The 18,811-nt window shown below is 49.5% G+C and overlaps 1 protein-coding gene across 1 annotated transcript in view; it reads left to right on the top strand.

Moving 5' to 3' along the window:
- The window catches only part of DNAJC4 (DnaJ heat shock protein family (Hsp40) member C4), an 88,551-nt gene that overhangs the window by 17,286 nt on the left and 52,454 nt on the right, over positions 1-18,811 (top strand). The window contains exons 2-3 of the mRNA XM_015416836.1: positions 11,716-11,863; positions 15,703-15,802. Of these exons, the coding sequence (XP_015272322.1) occupies positions 11,772-11,863; positions 15,703-15,802 (192 nt within the window). The 5' untranslated portion in view covers positions 11,716-11,771. The remainder of the gene's footprint in view (positions 1-11,715; positions 11,864-15,702; positions 15,803-18,811) is intronic.

The raw sequence follows: 18,811 nt of genomic DNA, 5'->3' as shown, positions 1-18,811 counted from the left end.
TCCCCAATGCGGCTAGGGTGTGTGCAGTCTAAAATACAGTGTAAAACCACATAGAACGCACGCAAGAAAGCACCAGAGTCCTATCAGAACAGGGAAAACAAACAGTTAATAGCAGCAGTTGTCCAAAAAAAGAGATGCCTTGACTTGGTGCCTGAACACTAGGGAGGCAGGAGCCAGATGAACCTCCCTCAAGAGGGTTTTTTTGTCAGTTTGGTGCCACTCTAGAAAAGGCCCTGTCCCAGTGGGTTGCCCCCCATATATCAGATGGTGCAAGCAGAAAGGTCTCTCAAGAGACCACAAGGAAGCAAATGGTTCTTAAGATATCCAGGATGCGTATTGCAGAGGCTGAGCAAATGGTAGCTTGCCGGAGGCTGCCCGCTGAGGCCGCGGCTGCTGAGGGCAGGCTGAAATGTCTCTGCCACTCAGCGCCAGGCAGCTGACCTCCTGTGGCCCTTTACAGGGAGAGACAGAAAAGGCCGTGTCCTATTCTCCTCGGTTTGCCGTATTGCCACCTGCTTTGTGACGGGAGCTTTGGGGCCTTCTGACAAACGCTGTAGCTTCATTAAATGCCAGCTGTGCCCGCTGCTAAAAGGACACGAGGTCGCGTCCGAAGGGCTTGGCAAACAGCATGCGCGAGAGAGATGTCTCTGTCGCTGCTAGGGCTGCCGGACTGTGCAGTCGCATTACGGTAGTGCCAGTTGCTCTCATTCCCTGACAGAAAAGGATACCTTTTCCTAAACCAGTATTCTCTATCTCAGTGTCTCTCTCAATGTCTGTCTGTCTCTCTCTCTCTCAAAAACCTTATCGTTAAATGGAACCTTCCTCTGGCAAAGGAGTATACCCCTGTTGGCTACTGAAATCCTGTTATATTATTTGGCGTTTCCATTATGCGCTATATTTGTATATTTAGATCTGTTATTTTATGTTTGGTGTGTGAATTTTGTAATTTATTAGGTTGAATAAAAATTTAAAAATCTTTCTTAAAAAACAACAACAAACAGTAGGGGAAGACGTCTGTTTCTATGACTGTGTTGTTTTTCCTGCCATTCCAAAAGAGAAGGAACGTCTTCAACTCAAATTCTGCTTTCCGAGTTATACCCATGCTCTGTACGGCCATGAGTGTGAGCCACTGCCCTTCTGGAGCGTGGCCAGGGAGACCCCCATCATGTTTGATTTAATTTGTTTTTTTCTTTATTTATATCCCGCCTTTCACCCCAGTGGGGACCCAAAGCATCTTATATCATTCTCCTTTCTTCCATTTTATCCTCACAACAACCCTGTGAGGGAGGTTAAGCTGAGAGTGTGTGACTGACTGTGAGCTTCTATGGCACAAGTGGGGATTCGAACCTGGATTTCCCAGAGTTGAGTCTGACGCTTTAGTCACTACACCTTGCTGGCCGTTTGGAGGTAAACACACATGAAGCTGCCTTATACTAAATCAGACCCTTGGTCCATCAAGGTCAGTATTGTCTACTCAGACTGGCAGCAGCTCTCCAGGGTCTCAGGCAGAGGTCTTTCCCATCGCCTACGTCCTGGTCCTTTTAACTGGAGATGCTGGGGATTGAACATGGGACCTTCTGGGCTCCTGGAGAGCAGGTAGTGGTTCCAAAGCTTAGCATGAAAATTGAAGATGAGACACACACACACACCCTTCCCTGGCTCTGGGCGACTGGCTCATTAACCCCCTGACTGACCCTGTGGCTGGAACAGCTGCAACCGTGGCTGGGTCACCAGCTGCTCAATCTTGTGCACCGCACCAAGATGAAGAGAGCCAGTTTGGTGTAGTGGTTAGGAGCGCGGACTCTGATCTGGGAGAATTGGGTTCGATTCCCCACTCCTCCACATGCAGCTGCTGGTGTGACCTTGGGGCAGTCATGGCTCTCTCAGAGCTATTCTCTCAAGAGCAGTCCTCAAAAGAGCTCTCTCAGCCCCCACCTACCTCACAGGGTGCCTGTTGTGGGGAAGGGAAAGGAGATTGTAAGCCGCTCTGAGTTTGGTGTAGTGGTTAAGTGCGCGGACTCTAATCTGGGAGAACTGGGTTTGATTCCCCACTCCTCCACATGCACCTGGCTGGATAACCTTGGGCAAGCCATAATTCTGGCACAGCTGTTCTTGAAAAAGGAAGAAGAGGAGGAGCTTATCCCAGAAGTACGGAATGTACCACGACACAACCATTGGAGAACGGAAGGTTTCTTTCACTTACGTGAATCTTCCTTTCTCTGTGGTTGTGGAGTGGTACATTCCGGCCCACCCGAAAAAAGAGCAGTTTCTGCCAGAGCTCTCTCAGCCCCACCTACCTCACAGGGTGTCTGTTGTGGGGAGGGGAAGGGAAAGGAGTTTGTAAGCCGCTCTGAGACACCTTTGGGTAGTGAAGGGCGGGGTATAAATCCAATCTCCTCCTCCCTCTTCTTCTCCTCCTCCTCCTCCTCCTCGTAGTGAAGGGTGGGGTGTAAATTCAATCTCCTCCTCCTCCTCTTCCTTCTATTACTACTACTACTACAACTACTGCTACTACTACTAAGATGCATAAGGGGAGAGTTTGGGCAGGGCTTCTGTACCCTGCTAAAGGATCAAGGACTTCTGCCTACGAAGCCTGACTTTGTCACCTCCCAAAGCAACCTCTAAATGCCCCCCCCCAAATTAGGATTGCCAGGTCCCCCCGGCCACTGACAGGGGTTGTAGGGTTGCCAGCTGCAGGTTGGGAAACTCCTGGAGATTTGTGGGTGGAGCCTGGGGAGGGCAGGGACCTCAGTTGGGTACAGCGCCATAGAGCCCATCCTCCAGAGCATCCATTTTCTGTGGAGGAACTGATCTCTGTAGTCTGGAGGTGAGCTGTAAATCTGGGGGATTCCCAGGCCCCACTGGAGACTGGCGTCATTACCCGAAATCTTCTTCCTGGGATCCTCATCTCCCAGGAAATGGATTTGGGGGTGCATTCCAGGCTTCCGTTGGAGGGGGACGCGAGAAAGTCATGCCCCACAGGTGGAAATCCCTGAGTCTGCAGAAAGACCCAAGCCTGATGAATGGCGTGAATGGGTGGCAGCCCGTGTGGCTGGCGAAATATGGGGCCCCAAGGCGACTTACATCATTCTCCTCTCCTCCATTCTATCCTCACAACAACCCTGTGAGATAGGTTAGGCTGAGATGAGAGTGTGTGACTGGCCCCAAGGTCATGCAAGCAAGCTTCCATGGCACAAGTGGGGATTCGAACCTGGGTCTCCCAGATACTTGTCTGACACTCTCAACCACTAGCTGCTGTAGATTTTCCGGGTTTGTGTGCCCACGGTCTTGGCATTGTAGGACCTGACGTTTCGCCAGTAGCTGTGACTGGCCTCCTCAGAGGGATAACACAGAAAGTCGAAGTCCTCTCTGTGTCGAGGTGAGAAGACAAAACGGTAGGCAGGTAATTTATATCTACTCAGGAAGGTGCGGTAGGGCTGAGTCATTATCTTGTAGGAGTTCCCCAGGCTGTGAACTCTTAACCACTGGTTATCACTGCTTCACACTGGCTCACTGGCTCCCCTTCGAGTTGCCTCGAGTTCAGTGCTGTTGGGAAGCAGGTTCCACCCCACTCGCTCCCCACTCCTCAGATTGGGTTGCCAGCCTCCAGGGTGTCTCCTGGAATTACATCTGATCTCCAGACGGCAGAGATCAGTCCCCCTGGAGAAAATGGCTTCCAGGGAAGGCGGAGTCTATGGCCTTCTACTCGGCTGAGGTCCCTCCCCAGGCTCCACCCCCCCTCCCAGATCTACGGGAATTTCTTAGCCAGGAGTTGGCAGCCGTACCACACCATTGTGGTGTAGGTTTACCCTGGCTTTGCTCTGAAGCTTTGGGAAAGGTCTGGGCGAAGCCTGGACAGTCGCCAGGGGGTTGGGACGGTTTGGGTTTTCCCGGTCCCACCCACCCAGCAAACATGTTTCCTGCACTTACAGTGGCCAGTCCACCCTCCCCGGGCGGGGAAAACCTGCCATATGGAAGTGTCATTGCCTGTCTTAGGCCTGTCCCCATGGGGGGAAACACTTTGGTGAGGTTGAGCAGGTGGAAGGACTCACATCTACCAGCCAAGAACCAGCATGGGAGCCTTGGCGTTCTCTCTTTTGCTTACTGCAGTCAGGCCAGAGACCAGCAGAGAGTGTCTCTGAGTCCCTTGCGGGGAAGGAACTTGGGGGCATTTTCCCAGGGCATTTGCCCCGCTGCCTGTGTCCCCACTTCGGTCAGTTTGCTTGGGCAACCCTGCAGACGCTGAAGTTGGCCCGGGGTTCTCTCCCCTCCCCTCCCTCTGCAGCCTGAAGTGGAGATACAATACAGGAATAAATGTACCCCCTTTGGTTTCCGCTTTTTATGTAATTGGCCCCTGTGAAACGTGCAAGTCCTGCCTTTTGGCCTCGTGCTCTTGCTCCAGAGCAAGGGGCAGCAAACTAGCAATTAAAGAAGAGACAGACTGCATCGGAATTCTGAGCAAGAGACGTCAGCAGAGAGCCAGTATAAGAAAGCATAACTGGAAAGATGCACTTCAACATTACCGATACTTGACATGTGGATTTGTAATCCCATCAAGTTTCCAGAGCCCAAACACTGACGGCTACGAGTCTTTCATTAGAAAGCAGCACACAGGAGGTCTCACAGGAAGTGATAGAGATACACGGGAGCACCTTGTGTGATCGTTTTAGTGCAGGGGCATAAACCTGTGCATAGTTTGCGCTTCAGTTACTGCCAACTGTTCACTTTTGACGTTTTGCTTTCTGTAACGCTTTGGTAAGAAGCCCTCGAGTCCTGTGTAAACCTTTGCCTGCTTTGCCTGCTGGTTATTCTAGTGTCCCACCTACCCCTCCAGCAGAGTTCCCTCTAAGCTGAGTTAGTGTGAGCCAGCTCAGTGTTTTTTAGCCTCCAGCTCACAGATTTTTGTCTTAGCTCAGGAAGGATGGGCTCCAGAGCAAAGTAATTTATGCAGCAGCCAAATTGCTCACTCACAACTTTAACGTCAGTAGCTCACAAAGTAGAATTGTTGCTCACAAGACTCCACAGCTTAGAGGGAGCATTGCCCTCCAGTAGACCTTAAAGGTTTCGTTTTCTCTTTTAAAGTGCCAAAGTTGGTTCTTTTCTGAGCCACATTTGGCTCGAGAACAGTATTCCCTCTAAGCTGAGTTAGTGTGAGCTAGCTCACAGTTTTTTAGCCGCCGGCTCACACATTTGTGTCTTAGCTCAGGAAGGATGGCTCCAGAGCAAACTAATTTATGCAGTAGCCAAATCGCTTGCTCACAACTTTAAGGCCAGTAGCTCACAAAGTAGCATTTTTGCTCACAAGACTCCACAGCTTAGAGGGAGCATTGCTCTAGAGCCATAGGTCAAGGGTTCCTTACCCCTGCTGTGGAAGCATCTAGAGATCCTAGAATCATAGAGGTGGAAGGAGCCATACAGGCCAGTTTGGCATAGTGGTTAAGTGTGCGGACTCTAATCTGGGAGAACCGGGTTTGATTCCCCACTCCTCCACTTGCACCTGCTGGATGACCTTGGGCAAGCCATAGTTCTGATAAGAGCTGTCCTTGAAAGAGCAGTTTCTGTCAGAACTCTCTCAGCCCCACCTACCTCACAGGGTGTCTGTTGTGAGGAGGGGAAGGGAAAGGAGTTTGTAAGCCACTCTGAGACTCCCTTGGGTAGTGAAGGGCAGGGTATAAATCCAATCTCTTCTCTTCGCCTGGTACAAACCCCTGCTCAATGCAGGATCAGCCTAAAGCATCTTTCCGGCTGCTACTGGAAGACAGCCAGTGAGAGGGAGCTCACCACCTCCTTAGGCAGCTCGCTCTTACTGTAAAAACTAAATTTTAATATCCAACTGGTACTTTTCCGCCCGTAATTTAAACCCATTATTGTGAGTCCTGAGTTGGATGGGGCTGTACAGGTTGGTGCAGACTAAAAGGACAAACACTCCCTGGGTTTCTGGTATTCAACGGAGATCAATTGATCATCCGATCAGTCTTGATTTGTTATGATCATAGATCAGCTGAGATTGGCACACAGAGAGTCGTCAGCACGTCTACATACAATAAAATTTCAGAGCCATATAATAGGCTGATTTCAGCAGTGCAGACCCAATTAATAAAAAGAGTTAACCATCTGCTTCCTTGTTGACTGTGTTGTTGTTGTTGTTCAGTCGCACAGTTGAGTCCGACTCTTCATGACCCCACGGACCACATCACGTCACGCCCTCCTGTCTTCAGTCGTGCTTCAAAGTTTGCTCAATTTCATGTTCGTTGCCTCGATAACACTGTCTAACCATCTCATCCTTTGCCGTCCCCTTCTTCTTTGACCTTTAGTCTTTCCCAGCATCAGGGTATTCTCCAGTGAGTGCTCCCTTCTCATTGGGTGGCCAAAGTATTTGAGCTTCAGCTTCAGTATCTGGCCTTCTAGGGAACAGTCAGGGTTGATTTCTTTTAGGATTGACTGATTTGTTCTTCTTGCAGTCCAAGGGACTCTCAAGAGTCTTCTCCGGCACCATAATTCAAAAGAATCTATTCTTTGGCACTTGGCCTTCCTTATAGTCCAACTCTCTCAGCCATACATTACTACTGGGAATACCATTGCTTTGACCATGCGGACTTTTGTTGGCAGGGTAATGTCTCTATGTTTTATTATGCTGTCTAGGTTTGCCACTTTCCTCCCAGGGAGCAGGCATCTGTACAGAGGTGCAAAATTTGGCCACCTTAAAGGTGGTTTTGTTAGAACAGTCTGGAAGAAGGAGGGAAATATAAAGATCATTTTGTTTGCCTGGAAAATTTGATAAGGTTAGAGTTATGTATAGAGACCCCCTGTAAACCATGTTGGTCATGTCCGCACCTGGAGTACTGTGTGCGGTTCTGGAGTTCTCCCTTCCACAAGGATGTGAACGGAATGGAGCGCATGCAAAAGAGAGTGACAAGGACGATCAGGTGACCAGAGACCACGCCCTGCAAGGAATGGCTGAGGGACTTGGGAATGTCCATTCTGGAGAAAAGGAGGTGGGGGCATTTATTTATTTATCAAATTTATGTCCCACCCTCCTGGCCAAGGCATGTTGACGTTCTTTAAGTATTTGAAAGGCTGTCACTTAGAGGAGGGCAGGGAGCTGTTCCTGTTGGCAGCAGAGAAGAGGACTCGGAATAATGGGTTTAAATTAAGGGTGGCTAGATACTAGGAAAGTGGCTAGATACTAGGAAAACCTAGATACACAGTGGCTAGATACTAGGAAAACCTCTTTTACAGTAAGGAATCGGCTACTCTGTTGATGAGCTCCCCCTCACTGACAGTCTTCTAGTAGCAGCTGGATAAACACTTGTCAAGGGTGCTTTAGGTTGATCCTGCATTGAGCAGGGGGTTGGACTAGATGGCCTCTGTAGGCCCTTTGAACTCTATGATTCTGTGACCCAGTGTCCCTATACAAAGGACCATACAATAACACGTGAGCAACTATTTCAACCCAGTCCTGTTGGCAGGGGCAAATGATTGATACCTACCACTGAAATCTATCTCTGTGGACACAGAGCAGCACTGTGCTTTATGTTGGCATAACCGTGTGCATGTGCTTTGCGTCAGAACCCAGAGCAAAAAACCTAGTTCGGTTTCAGACTGGACATGGTGTCTGCACTACACCAAACTGAGGTGGTAAAAAGGTAAAGGTAAAGGTCCCCTTGCTCGAAAGCCAGTCGAGTCCGACTCTAGGGTTGCGGTGCTCATCTCCGTTTCAAAGCCGAAGAGCCAGCGCTGTCCGAAGACGTGTCCGTGGTCATGTGGCCGGCATGACTAAACACCAAGGCGCATGGAACGCTGTTACCTTCCCACTGAAGTGGCACCTATTTATCTACTTGCAATTTCTTGCTTTCGAACTGCTAGGTTGGCAGGAGCTGGAACTAGAGACAGGAGCTCACTCCGTCATGCGGCACACTCGGGTCTCGAACTGCTGAACTACCAACCTTCCACAGCCTGCAGTTCAGCGTCTTAACCACTTGAGCCACCGCCTTTAATCTGGGTTAGTAAGTGTTTTAAAAGGCAAGCAGGACAGGGAAAAGTCACTGCCGGTCATTGCCTTGAGGAGCTGGCAGGCTGGCACTGTACCCACCATCGTCCTTCGAGTAACTGCCAGACTCTGGCCTGGAACGTACCGCCGCTGTGTTATTCTTGGCTCCCTTTGGTCTCCTTGGCTGAGTTCTGCGCTTCCCACGTAGCTGCATCGGCAGTGGATCCTTGCCGAGGCCCTCATTTCCCACCCCACCTGTCCAGAGCCTGCCAGTGGTTTCCCCAGGCATATGCTGCCTCTAAACATTATTCCTGAAGCCGTGTTCACATAAACAAAGGCAAGTGGTGCTTTCTTCTGTTTTGTGTCCCGCTCCTTCTCCCAAGGAGCTCAGAGCAAAGTATGCCGGGATTTCCCAGTTCCGCCAACCCTGCAAGCTGAGATCAAGCGGAAACACAGCAGCTGGCCCATGGTCATGCCCTGAAGCCTATAACTGAGTAGGGACGAACTTGGATCTCCTTGGCCCAACTCTATACCCCACAGTGGCTTGTTGCCTAAAAGCTTCTGCCGTGCATGTTTGTCAACAGGCACCTTTCTGATACACAGTGCTCGTGTGCGTTCTTGGATAAGCCAATAGCCATGTGGGGTAAATGGGAGCTGGGGTTGCATAGTGGTTAAAAGCTTAGTTCAGACATAATGCCAAGCCATAGTTTTTGGTACCATGTAACAAATGTTGGAAATATTGGACTGCAAGAAGAACAAATCAGTCAACCCTAGAAGAAATCAACCCTGACTGTTCCCTGGAAGGCCAGATAATGAAACTGAAGTTCAAATACTTTGGCCACCAAATGAGAAGGGAGCCCTCACTGGAGAAGACCCTGATGCTGGGAAAGATTGAAGGTCAAAGAAGACGGGGACGGCAAAGGATGAGATGGTTAGACAGTGTCATAGATGCAACGAACATGAAATTGAGCAAACTTCAGAGGACAGCGGAAGACTGGAAGGCCTGGCGTGATCTGGTCCATGGGGTCGCGAAGAGTCGGACTCGACTGTGCGACTGAACAACAACAGAAAACAAATGTTGGAAATATGTGTGTTGCAAGGTCTAATTCAGTCATTATAGGGTTAATCTGCTTTACCTTGTGTGCTGTTGTTTAGACTGACCTGGAAGGGAAACCTGGCTCAGAGCCAATGAAAATAAAGCCAGTGGAAATATAAGTCTGTTTACTCACAATCGTTGGTTAATGTAATTAGGGGATTTCCTTCTAGGGGTCAAGAAGAAGAAAAAGAATCTCCATTACAGTTGTTGTTGAGAGACCGTGTGGTTGGTCCGTTTCTGTAGCAGTAGAGATGTAGCCTTAGGTCTGTTGTTTTGTAGCTTTTCCTGTGTACCCTTCCCTTTAGAAATAAAGATTTTTACACAGAAAGAAATGCCTCCTCTGCAGTGAAGCAAAGATCCATTGCAAATTCCGAATATTTAAGTATTTTTGCCAATTTTTCCAGCAACAAATACGAGACAGGAAGGGGTCTGGGGCTGCAATCACGCACACGAAATAATCCACTTTCAGCGCACTTTCGAATTGGGTTTTGCCAGTTCACACAGTAAAATCCAGTCGGAAAGTGCCTTGAAAGTGGATTGTTTAGTGTGTGTGATCATAGCCTGGGACATGGTTGTGCAATCCCTCCTCAGTCCCCTCTCTCGCACGCGGTGGGATGATTGGATGCTTCCTGGTCTGCAACAAGCCCTACTGGGATTGGGGAGCTTGCCGCTCACATCCCCAATCTTCTCTGGAGCTCACTGAGTGATCCCGGGCCCGTCACTCTCTCAGTCCACCCCAGCTCCCAAGTTCGTCGTTGTAAGAATAAAATGTGTGGAGCTCTTCGTGCAAGATGCTCTGAGCTTGTTTCAGAGCAGGCTGGGATGTGGAGGGAGGGAAGTCAAACTGAGTCAACAAAATGCTTTGCAGTGACTGACAAACTGTGGCTTGCAAAGGACGATCTCAGTCTGGCTGGACAAATGAGGACTGGAACTCTGGTTTGCCGGGCAATCTGGCATCGTGTTACAATTAACTGTGGTCTACTGCAGAGCAGGAGAATATCTGGGTGGCTGACTGTGCGCGTAAGTGAGCCTCAGGCTTCTCCCCCTGTGTTCCACCACGACAGCTTTGCTCATTGGAGCAGGGGCTTCTGCAGGTGTTCACCTGCACACGGGTAAAATCAACAACCACCCATACACGGGCCTTCTCTGCTGTAGCCCCCCACCTTGTGGAACGGCCTGCCTGCGGAGGTCGGGACGGCTCCCACTCTCATGGCTTTCCGCAAACTGTGCAAAACTGAATTATTCAAGAGGGCTTGGCTTTGCTTTGTGTGCGTGCGTGCGTGGAAGTCATGGCGACCTCTGCCAACTCCTACTGAGGCACAGAGGACACTCAGAGAAGTGGCTTGATAGCCTGCCTCTGGCCTCCCGGCCCTGGTGTTCTCTGGAGGTCTCCCATCCAAATACTTGCAGGGTCGGCCCTGCTTCGCTTCTGAGTTCTGATGGGATCGGGCTGGCTTGGGCTATGCAGGTCAGGGCAAGAGGGCTTTTCCTAAGAGGCGGTAGAATTGCACTGCACGAAACGATTCACAAAGTCACTTGGGAATAAATTATTAGGGACAGTGGTCTGTACTACTGTGTATAGCTTGCCAGAACTAGGTTCCCGCTATGAAATTTTGCATCATATTCATATGTGTTATCTATCTATCTATCTATCTATCTATCTATCTATCTATCTATCTATCTATCTATCTATCTATCTATCTATCTATCTATCTATCATCTATCTATCTATCTATCTATCTATCTATCTATCTATCTATCTATCTATCTATCTATCTATCTATTTGAACTTTTACTCTATCTATTCTATCTATTCTATCTATCTATCTATCTATCTATCTATCTATCTATCTATCTATCTATCTATCTATCTATCTATCTATCTAATCTGAACTTTTACCCCACCCTCCCAGCCAGAGCCGGCTCAGGGTGGCTTACAAAAACAGATAGTTACATTAAAAGCATAAGTTACGGTTAAAACAATTCTAAGACCATGATAAATGCTAGTGATGGTTGTTATCCATAGATGGTAGCAGCCATCATTCACAATTCTCAGCTTGCCGTCAGTTCACAGTACTTGTTTTGGTTGTTCCTGCAGTACTTGTTGTTCTTTAGGCCGTTGATGGCAGTTTCTGGAATACTTACACTTTGCTTCTGTTTTTAGACTTCTAGTTGGTTCTACGACCCTAAGCCGCTTGCATTGTTTATTGGATGTCCCATCCATCGATAGTAGGGACTCACACTGTGTAATCTGCCTAGAGTCCGTGTGAGGAAGGCGGTCGTGGAGACAGTGACAGGGCCGTGGTAACGATTAGGGCTGCCACTTAGGGGCAAGTCTTTTGATGACCTCAAGAGCTGTAATACTATTTTCTCTGTTCAGCGTCATAGTTATACCGTACAGTGCCTTCCAAACCTGCATGTGCAACAGATAGATAGGTCCCGTACTCCCATTCAAACGAGTGTACAATCTTAAAATAAAACCAATGGGGAGAATAATAGATGGGGAGAGAAATGTTTGTGGGGAAGAGCAGGGATCAGTGCTTCCAGCTCGGATGCAGTTGGGAACGAAGTGCCGAGTAGTCTTATTCAACGGAATAACTCTTAATTGTCTCCCTGTGCTCTTTCCCAGTGATTGTCGATCTGCCGCTTCCCAGAACCTGGGCGTGGTGCTCCTCGAGGCCAAAGATGATTTCAGCCATTCCCTGTCTCATCTGCAGATGCTGCCGACAGGGTCAGAATGCCAGGCGCCGTGCCTTCTCCAGTGCCCTCTGCAACTGGTGAGCTCTCTTCCTCTCGTTCGTCCAGGGTGTCTGGGGCTCGGACCAGGTTGGGAGGGAGGGACCTGGCTAGTGGCCTACCTGGGACAGAGAGACCCGGAACTCTCTTCAGGCACAGAAGGGGACCCGGTGTGCACAGGGAGAGCCAGTGGGGTATAGTAGATGCCGGAGCAGACCTGGACTCTGGGTGATGCAGGTTCAAATGCCCATCCAGCTTGCCGGATGACCTTGGGCCTGTCATTCTTGGCCTGGCCTACCTCACCGGGTTGAGAGCCAGTTTGCTGTAGTGGTGAGCATCGTTCCCTCTAAGCTGAGTTAGTGTGAGCTAGCTCACAGGTTTTCGGCCTCCGGCTCACACATTTTTGTCTTTGCTCAGGAAGGATGGCTCCAGGGCAAACTCATTTATGCCGTAGCTAAATAGCTCGCTCACGGCTTTAACACCGGTAGCTCACAGTCGGATTTTTGCTCACAAGACTCCACAGCTTAGAGGGAGCATTGGTGGTTAGGAGCATGAGCTCTAATGTGGGAGAACTGGGTTTGATTCCCCACGCCTCCACATGCAGCCGCTGGTGTGACCTTGGGTCAGTCGTAAGTTCTTTCAAGAGCTGTTCTCTCAAGGGCAGTTCTCGAGAGAGCTCTCGCAGCCCCACCTACCTCACAGGGTGCCTGTTGTGGGGAGGGGAAGGGAAAGCGACTAAAACCGCTCTGAGACTCCTTCAGGTAGTGAAGGGTGGAGTGTAAATCAACTCTCTCCTCCTCCTCCTCCTCCTCATGAGAAAATGGAAGAGGGGAACAGTGTTCCAGTCCACTTTGAGTGTCAACTGGGGAGAAAAGTAGGATATAAATAAATACATGCTTGCGCCTCTCTTGGGCCCCCTGGAGTCAGCAGCCTCTTGACTGGCCAAGCCTGACCCGGAGGGACCTTCTGCCTGCTGCTCCATCCCCAGGACTCAGAGAGCTGGGAAGCCCAATGCTCCAGGTCTGGATCCCTGCAGAGGATCACCCCATCCCTCTTTCCCCAGTGTATTACGCATCCTTCCCGCGGCTGCGTCCAGTGGGCGGAGAGCATCACGCCACCCATGCCTCAGGGCCACACCTGTTTAAATAAAGCAATTATTTACTCTAGTTGAATTAGCGAGATTTATTCCCAGAATAACAGGGGAGCACTGGAGAGCAGGGAGGAAAGGCAAAAAACCCTCACTCCCGCTGGCAATTTTCCCGCCTTCCAGGCTGTCCTGATAACAGGGGGAGGCACTTTGGTTGGCTGATTCAGGAGATATTATATACACAGCTGGCAAATGTTATAAATATCCTTCTCCAGCCCTGTCCTCTTAAGTTTGTGATGAACCTCCTGTTTTTCCCCACATTCGGTATACGTGTGTCAGGAAGAGAAACGTGCTCTGCTGTGTGTCGTTCCCCCAGGCCTCTAGGGTACCTTGTCTGAATCTTAACTCACTGTGAGAAGGGTGGTGGTAGTGGGGGAGCCACATATTTAAACCCACTGCCTTTTCTCTGCCCGTTTGCATCTCTGGGCATCTTCCAGCCTAGCGGTCGCAGCATTTGGAAGTCCTTTTGAAATGACATTTTGTATGTATGTATGTATGTATGTATGTATGTATGTATGTATGTATTTCATTTATACCCCGCCCTCCCCGCACGCAGGCTCAGGGCGGCTTACAAGGCACAAAGTGCAATAAAAATAAAACAGATTAAAACAGTTGAAGCTACAAAATTCACATCTAACAGGATACAGGAAGACTAAAATTACACACTCCGCATTGCATATCAGGAGGAGGTCAGGAGGGGGACGCCATGGGCCACGCAGTGAGTTTCGCAGTGGCATGGGGAACTGGTCTTCTTGGTCCTAGTCTAACATGCTAAAACGTTGTGCCGTACTGTATTAAACAGCCACAGCCCTTGGTCTTGAGCAAGGCTGTTAACTATAGGACTTTTTGGAGGACATTAATTCAGAGGGTCGCCGTAAGTCAAAAGCGACTTGACAGCACTGAACACACACAGACACCATAACTATTATATTCTTGTCTGCTCTGGGAAGCAGTAGAGAAGTTACAACGGTGATAAGAATGTGAGAGAATCCGTGCTGGATCAGACCAGTGGTCCATCAGTTCTCACATCTGTTCCTAGCAAAATGGCGGGCAGCTGCCACAGGAGAGCCCACAGACAGCAGCCCACACCTCTGAACTGCTCCTCAACACCTAGAACATATGAAGAGCCCTGCTGGATCAGACCGGTGGTCCATCTAGTCCTGCATCCTATCTCACACAGTGGCCAACCAACTCCTCAATCAGAGGTACTCTGCCTTTGAATCTGGAGGTCCAATTCAGTTGTCACGGCAAGTATCCAGTGACAGATGTATCTTCCATAAATCTGTCTGGGCCCCTTTTGAATCCACCTAACCCTGTGAATGTCACCACATCTCTGAGAGGTGAGTTTCACATAAGCGATAAGAATATAAGAAGAGCCCAGCTGGATCAGACCAGTGGTCCATCGGGTCCAGCATCCTGTCTCCCACAGCAGCCAGTTGCTCTGGAGGGCCAAGCAAACTGGGCGTAGAGGCCGAGGCTCTCCCCTGCTGCTGCCTCCCAGCACTGGTACTTAGAGGTTTGCTGCCTCTGTAGATGGAGGCTTCCTTCTGGCACCATGGCTAGTAGCCACTGATGGGCCTCTCCAGTTTGGTGTAGTGGTTAAGTATGCGGACTCTAATCTGGGAGAACCGGGTTTTGATTCCCCACTTCTCCAAATGCAGCTGCTGGAGTGACCTTGGGTCAGTCACAAGTTCTGTCAGAGCTGTTATCTCAAGAGCAGTCCTCGAAAGAGCTCTCTCAGCCCCACCTACCTCACAGGGTGTCCGTTGTGGGGAGGGGAAGGGAAAGGAGATTGTAAGCCGCTCTGAGACTCCGAATGAAAGGCGAGGTATAAATCCAAGCCAGTTTGGTGTAGCGGTTAAGTGCGCGGACTCTCATCTGGGAGAACCGGGTTTGATTCCCCACTCCTCCACTTGCACCTGGCTGGATGACCTTGGGCAAGCCATAGTTCCGTCAGAGCTGTCCTTGAAAAAGAGCAGTTTCTGTCAGAGCTCTCTCAGCCCCACCTACCTCACAGGGTATATGTTGTGGGGAGGGGGAGGGAAAGGAGTTTGTAAGCCGCTCTGAGACTCCTTTGGGTAGTGAAGAGTGGGGTATAAATCCAATCTCCTCCTCCTCCTCCTCCTCCTCCTCCTCTTCTTCTTGTTTTTCTTCTCCATGAATCTGTTGATAATTTCTTGGTAGTGCATGTGCAGCTGTTCCATTTCCATATGTGAAGGTCTATATGATGACGGCCCTGGCCTGGTTAGCCCAGGCTAGCCCAGTTTCATCAGTTCTTGGAAGCTAAGCAGGTTTGGCCCTGGTCGGTGTTTGGATGGGAGACCATCAAGCAAATCCAGGGTGGCTGTGCAGAGGCAGGCAATAGCAAACCACCTCTGAACGTCTCTTGCCTTGAAAACCCTGCGGGCTCTGCAGAAGTTGGCTGCAACTTGACGGCAAAAAAAAAGAAGTAATAATGACCCCTGCCGCCCTGACCTGGACAGCCCTGGCAAGCCCGATCTCATCAGATCTCGGAAGATATGCAGGGTAAACTGTGGCTGGTACTTGGATGGGAGACTTCTTTGGGATACCAAGTCGGGAATATCCTCCAGGCCCCCAGTAGGGGTCGGTCACCAGAGGTCAACGTGACTTCCAGGTGCAGACACACACAGAGAGACTAAAAAATACCACCCCACCAAGAAAGGAGGACCCCTGCCACAGCCATGGCCAGTAACTCTGCTCTCCTCTTCACAGGTCTCCAGCCAGGAACAGCAGTTACTATGATTTGTTGGGGATCAAACCAGATGCCACTTTGGAGGAGATCAAGCATGCCTTCTTCAGCAAATCCAAGAAGGTACGTTACAAAACGGAGAGGGTGGTTGCAGGAGGAAGCACCAAGTGATGGGTAGAGCTGAATACCGGGGATGATATGACATCTAGACCATACTACCAGAGGAATCACAGTGTAGACAGCACAACAGCAAAAACATCCACTGTGAAATACAGCGCTATTACAACACCGGCCAAAGTAAAAATGACTAAAAACGCTTCCACGTGCAGCTCCTGGTGTGACCTTGGGTCAGTCACAAGTTCTTTCAGAGCTGTTCTCTCAAGAGCAGTCCTCGAAAGAGGTCTCTCAGCCCCACCTACCTCACAGGGTGTCTGTTGTGAGGAGGGGAAGGGAAAGGGATTGTAAGCTGCTCTGACCCTCCTTCAGGTAGTGAAGGACGAGGTATAAACCCAATCTCCTCCTCCTCGTGTTATTGTAATGTATTAGTTATTTCCAACATTCCATATGAGGCATACAAAAATACAGTTATCTCCATCAGTATCAAAATGGCATACAGAAAACCCTCACAATTCTACTTACAAATTTTCCTTGGACTTTTTCCCTTGTGAGGGTTTTCTGTATCCCATTTTGATACTGATGGAGATAACTGTATTTTTGTACCGAATGTCTCATATGGAATATTGGAAATAACTAATACATTACAGTAACACTTCGAGTATATACAATCATTTTTTACTTTGGCCTTTATTGTAATAGCGCTGTGTTTCATTGTGGTCGTTTTTGCCGTTGTGATGTCTAGACCAGGCAGCCAAGGGAGAAGTGGGTTGTGGGTATCTGTGCTTTCCGTTGCAACGGGGGCCCGGCATCATGTTCATTCATCCTCGTTTCATTCTTGCTGCTCCCTCCTCTTCCTCTGATGGTCTCGACAGTGGCTGATAAGCAGCACTCTGCAAGTTAAGGAAATGCGCTGTACGGCAGCCTATCTTTGAAAAGCAGGCAGCCACTGCAGCCGGTCCAGAATGTGGCAGCAGAGATCTCTTTGGGGGTTCTGCGCATGAATCATATTACTGTCTCGACTTTACCAGCTTCTACTTAGTTTCTGGGCCCAGTTCAAAGCTCTGCTATTGAGCCTGAAAGCCTTCATTGGTCTGAGGCCAGTGTATCGTAAGGTTTACCTTCTCCTGTCTGGGCCTACCTGTTAGCATTAGTGCTTTGTATTCTTCAGACCAGAGGATTCACAGGAGACGGGGCCTTCTCAGTAGTGGTCCCAAGACTGTGGCACTCTCTCTTGGGGGGGGGGCTTCCTCCATGATGAATTTTAAGCAACTTAAATTTTGCCCTTTTGTAAAAGCCTTTGCAGAAGAAGATAGCTAGTCTGTTGCTGCTCCGTAACATCATTTCGAATGGTCAGTACTGTATCCATATGATTGTGCCAGTCATACATAAGTAGCTTATGGAATTTGCTGTCACAAGATATAGCCACTTAATACCAGGTGGACTGTTAAAAAAATCATGCAGGAGGGTAGGTCAGTAAGATGTCATTATTTAGCCATGCTGGCTAAGTGGAACCTCCATATTCAAAGGCAGTATACCTTTGAATATCAGTTGCTGGAGACAAGCAGCAAGAGATGGATGTTACCATCCTAAATTACCGGCTGGCATCTAGCAGACCACTGTGAGACTCAAGATGAAAGGCAGTGGCACAGCAATGTATGTAAACAAGAGAAAAATGCATGTGCCCAAATTGTAACACCAAAAATCAATGCCACTGCCTTTCATCTTGTATCTTGTATCCCATTTCATTATGGCAGACTGTATGAGTATTTTGGCATTGTCAGATGCGGACAAAGACAGAGTTATTGCAAATTTTCCTACTTCTTTAACTGCACTCTCTGGTGATAAATCTGATTGGTCACAATATGTAGCTTTAACTGCTTTTGTGAAATCTAACAATCTATATAATTTATTAAATCATTGATTTTTGGTGTTAAAAATTTAGACCACTGTGAGAAAACAGGATGGTGGATTAGATGGGCCTTTGGACTGATCCAGCAGGGCTGCTGTGAGTTTTATTTTGGTGGAAAGGTGGCGTTTACACGTCTTAAATAAATACACTTGGGCCCCGGTCACACAGCAAAGTTGCCGCGGGAGAGGCACGGGAGTCCCGTGGATTTTCCGGGCATGATCTCACCTCAACATCTGGGAAGTGCAGTGCTCCCGTGGCGAACCCGTGGCTCCCCGCCGAAGGTGCGGAGTTAAAAACTAGTACCTACGAGGTACTAGTTTCCTGAAACCGCGGACCAAGGGCGGGCGTCTGATCGCGTTCCCGGTGGACTTACGTGGCATCCGGCATCCGCCGCTGTTCATCTCCGCAGGTTGCGCAACAGCGCCCAACAGCGCATGCGCACAAAGAGCGATTGCCAGTGCGATTGCGTGGCGCGGCTTCTGTGCCGCACTGCAGGATACCTGTCTGATCGGCATTTCCACAAGACCTCGACCGGGACGTGTGCTTGGGCAGCCACACGTTAGATTCCCCTGGGGCACTTAGCCCCCCCTCCCCCCCCCCCGCGATGTCCGGCCCGTGTGACCGGGCCCTTGGAACGGCAAAGGAGCAGGCCTAGAGGAGGCTCTTACCTCTTTCCCCACACGCAGCTTCTCGGTTCCACATCACGCTCCCCAGCTCCAGATCACTGAGAACTGCTTACAAAGTATCCACTCAGTGGGCTTTCTGTCACAGAGCTAGGATTCAAAGCCGGGACTCCCAGATCCTAATCTGATGCTTTAACCCCTCCTGCCCTGCATGTTATCTAGCTAGAAGCGCCTTCCATAAGCACACAGGTTGCAGGCTCTTCAAAAAAAAAAAGAAGTTAAAAAAAATAATTGTTCTACCAAGGGCCTCTGTGACCCCCACCCTGAGGATCTAGCCTAGGGTTGCCAGCCTCCACGTGGGGCCTGGGGATCTCACGCTATTGCAACCGATCTCCAGACCGTAGAGATCAGTTCCCCTGGAGAAAATGGCTGCTTTGGAGGGTGGATTCTACAGCACTGCACCCCACTGAGGACCCTCCCCTC

Source organism: Gekko japonicus, unplaced genomic scaffold (assembly GCF_001447785.1).
Source record: "Gekko japonicus isolate JY-2015 unplaced genomic scaffold, Gekko_japonicus_V1.1 scaffold248, whole genome shotgun sequence".
Classification (NCBI taxonomy): Eukaryota; Metazoa; Chordata; class Lepidosauria; order Squamata; family Gekkonidae; genus Gekko; species Gekko japonicus.
The sequence above is the reverse complement of the archived record's forward strand: the minus strand, read 5'-3'. Positions and strand labels throughout refer to the sequence as shown.